The following is a 3,704-nucleotide window of genomic DNA, read 5'->3' as shown; positions in this document are numbered from 1 at the left end:
ATGAAAGTTAATGAAAGTGTTGAAATGTTATTATGAGATGAGATAGACATCTCATTTTATGGCTGGGCGATACAAAATTCATGCTAATTATCCTGGTACCATTTTATCACATATTTCTATTTTGCACTGTCAAATACAACACAAGACATTTTGTAGTGTTGCTACTTTTACTTCATTTAGCTCCTACAAATTCTGATGGGAACTTTTTTTCCCACTGTAACTGTTTTAAAAGTGTTGGATTTCAAAAAAAGTACAATTAAGCATCAGATTTCTTAACTTATCATGGACGTACGTATTTTTACACTGTAAAAATCAAAATCTTACCAAGTGTATTTTTTTCATTTCTAGTCCAAATATCTCATCACACCTAAAAGAAAACATTTGCAATAATTCAAGCAAAAAAAATCTGCCGATGGAACAACTGAAAATTATCTTCTTAAGACTTCTTGAAATAAGATTTTCAAGATCTATTATCTAAAAATAAGTTGTTATATCTAAGTTCTTATATCTCGCTTACAAGTTACTCTTTTGGTGATTATGTCTTATTTTAAGTGTGATGAGATATTTTGACCAGAAATGAGAAAAATACACTTGGTAAGATTTTGTTTTTTGCAGTGTACTGTTTGTGGTCGTATCGCCCAGCCCTCACTTGCTCTGCCTCTGTCATCAGTACTGAGTTGTTGTAGTGGCTTTTACTGGATCTGACTGTACAATCAGAGTCTGTTTGACTCTATGTGACTCTGCTTCTTCTGTACTTCATGCATCTCGTGCTACACCTGCCATAGTGCATAAACAGAAAGTTCTCTGAAAGTCTGAATGTCTGTAAGGTGCTTTCAGAACTTGCTGAGGGGGGGTAGTGCCCCTGCCTTCACGAGCACCGCTGAGAGCAGGTCTGCGGGGCCGGAGGGGTGGGGTACGGGGGTGGCACACAGATCTCCATGTTTGTTGTCCGAGTTCATAGGTGTGGGAACCTTCCCTCTGTTTAGCGTGGACTTGCCAACCCCACTGCCACCTCCTCCTCCCCCTAAACTGGTCTTGCTGTTCTCTACTGTGGGGATCACTGTCCCCAGGTGGGGGTTGCCCACTACAGGGGTCCCAGTGGGCTCCATGCTGGTCTGACAGCAGCAGAGCAAACGGAAGAAGGCAGCCCTCATCTCTCTGCTGGACAGAGTGTATATGAGAGGATTGAGGGCCGAGTTGAGCACAGCCAGAGCTATGAACCAGTCCACCTGGTAGAGCACAGGGCACTTATGGGGGCTGCAGCCCACGTCCAGCAGTAGCAGGACGAACAGGGGGGCCCAGCACGCCACGAACACTCCAAGAACAATAACCACTGTCCGCAGCAGGGCCAGCGAGCGCTCTGAAGGCCGGCTGCTCACCCTGCGGCCGCTGGAAGTCACAAGACGGTATATCCTGATGTAAAGGATGATGATGGCCACCAAAAGGGCGCTGAACACACTGATGCAAAAGGCCACGTAACTTTTGTCATAAAGTGGCAGCACAGTGGAGCAGGAGTGCAGTTTATCTAGGCAGTTCCAGCCCAGACTAGGCAGAGCACTGAGCAACACTGACACCAACCAACAGGCTGCCAACAGTCCTAGAAGCCTGCCCCGACCTGCTGTCTCACAGGGACGTAGACGCACCATAGTCATGTGCCTCTCTATCCCAATGGCCAACAGGCTGAACGTGGACGCACTCAGGGCCACGAACATGCTCCCCTCCCTGGCGAGCCACTGCACCGGGGTCAGGAAGAAGGTGTTTCGTCCTGAGGTAAAGATGTTAACCACATAGGCCACCCCGGCAAGCAGGTCTGACAGAGCCAGGTTCCCTATAAGGAAGTACATGCGGCTGTGGAAGCGTTTGTTCCTCCAGAGCGCCAGCAGGACCGTCACATTCTCCAGCACGATCAGAACGCAAATGAAGAGCAGCACGGCCATCTTACAGGCGCTGCCGCTGCGAGGACGGTCCCACTTCCCTGAATAGTTGTAGTGGCTGACAATGACAGGGTTCATCCCCTCTTCCATGATGTTTCCAATGATGCTTGCCCTTTCCTGGCCTTCCTCGGTCACACAGCAGAGGGCGCCACAGCACTGGAAACAGATGGGCAAAATAAATTATAAAAGATCAATGTTTAGTATTGATTGATTAATGTATTTATTTCGAATATGAATGTCAAAACAGAAGAAAATAAATAAACAAAACACAAACATAAGACATATAATACATATTCAAAAAGGAGTCCGAAGAAGCATAACTTATAAACTCCAACTCCTTCTCCTAGTATTGTCACAAAAAATATCTTTGAGAAGACTTCGAGGAATAAAAGTAATCATGAAGAAACCTGAAAGTATGTGATATAAGCAGATTAAAAGAGAAATGGTAAAATAATTAAACAGACTATACAGAAGAATTAAGTTAGTAAAAAACAGATTGTACATCAAGAGCAAATACTAAATACTAAGGAGATAAACGTCTAATTTAATATCTTTGTGGACAAATATTGTAAAGTTAAAGCGTTCTGACTCACAAACAACCAGCTGCATAATTGTGATATTATGCCTCAGGATAAACTCACCATGTTTTTTTTCTCATGATAAAGTTCAATTTTAAGTCTGGAAAACATTTTTAGAAGTATTTGGGATTCTCTTATGACAAAATCAACTAAATCTGTTTTATTTGGTACAAGTTTAGCTGAAGTTATACAAGGTGCCAGCTCATAAAAAGTCTGGGAAAGTTTGGGAAACTAGTGGATCTGAACAACCCAACTGTTGATGAACACACTGATAGTATCACATGTTCCCATACCTTCTGGAGTGATTTTCTTCATCTAAACATCCCGGTGGAGGTGGAGACTCTGGATGGGTTTCCACTTCTTGTATTATGTCAGATTTATGGTGAGGAAAAAAAAAATGAATCTAAAGTTCAGTTCTTAGTCCACGGTCCCTGTGACTGTGAAATCCAAAGTCTGCTCCTGCCAACATTAAGTCCGTGTCGTGTCCTCCACTCTGGTGTGTGTCCTCCGTGTCTGTGCGCTCCTCTAGGACAGTCCTGGTCTCACTCCTCCCAGCTGCCTGTGGGGCGGGATCTGCGTCTGGACCAGTACATCTGAGTCAGGGGGGAAGAGGGGGAGACAGAGGTCAGACCCACGCGTGTAATTATGACATATGCAAAAAGGTTGTGGGATAGATTCTCCGTTTTGCAGGTTCTGAGTCCCAGCTGATCCACCTGATTTGCGTGTCCCAGTCTGGCAGAAAATTACTGCACTTACTTGTCCAAACACATTTTAGTTTTGTGCTCCGAGGCTTTATCTAATAGTTGCATAATATTCAAATCTGACACCTTATATTTGTGGTTTTGGTTAAACTAGTTCCAGAGTAATTCCATGTAAGCCTCTGACCACAGATTGGAGATAGAACACATTTTTATGTTTGTTTGTTTGTTTGTTTGTTTGTTTTATTTCCAAGGAACTTGTCTTATCCACTTGTCAAAAGAAAACATAATTTACAGCCCATTTTCTACCAAGGATTTGATGAGTCACTGTTTTTAATGTTGAAAACTGGCTCAATGACTGGATCCATTTGCTGCTTCAGTGTATGAGAGAGGTCAGACCTCTTCCATTGGAGATGACTGGAATATATGGTAACATGAAGAATCACACACACTAAAAAAAAAAAAAAAAAAGAAAGAAAAGAAAGAAATCAGAG

The 3,704-nt window shown here is 43.1% G+C and overlaps 1 protein-coding gene across 1 annotated transcript; it reads right to left on the bottom strand.

The window, feature by feature from the left end:
- Window positions 1–617: 617 nt before the first annotated feature.
- On the bottom strand, window positions 618–3,010 carry s1pr3a (sphingosine-1-phosphate receptor 3a). The gene is made up of 2 exons (XM_030131442.1): window positions 2,806–3,010; window positions 618–2,090 (listed from the first exon to the last, which is right to left on the bottom strand). The coding sequence occupies exon 2, from the start codon at window positions 2,022–2,024 to the stop codon at window positions 834–836; it is 1,191 nt and encodes a 396-aa protein (XP_029987302.1). The 5' UTR covers window positions 2,025–2,090; window positions 2,806–3,010; the 3' UTR covers window positions 618–833.
- Window positions 3,011–3,704: the final 694 nt, after the last annotated feature.

The sequence above is a fragment of the Sphaeramia orbicularis genome, chromosome 4 (assembly GCF_902148855.1).
Source record: "Sphaeramia orbicularis chromosome 4, fSphaOr1.1, whole genome shotgun sequence".
Classification (NCBI taxonomy): Eukaryota; Metazoa; Chordata; class Actinopteri; order Kurtiformes; family Apogonidae; genus Sphaeramia; species Sphaeramia orbicularis.
The sequence above is the reverse complement of the archived record's forward strand: the minus strand, read 5'-3'. Positions and strand labels throughout refer to the sequence as shown.

Coding starts and splice junctions, on each gene's coding strand:
- s1pr3a (XM_030131442.1), bottom strand. CDS start 2,024: ATGGAAGAGGGGATGAACCCTGTCATTGTCAGCCACTACAACTATTCA.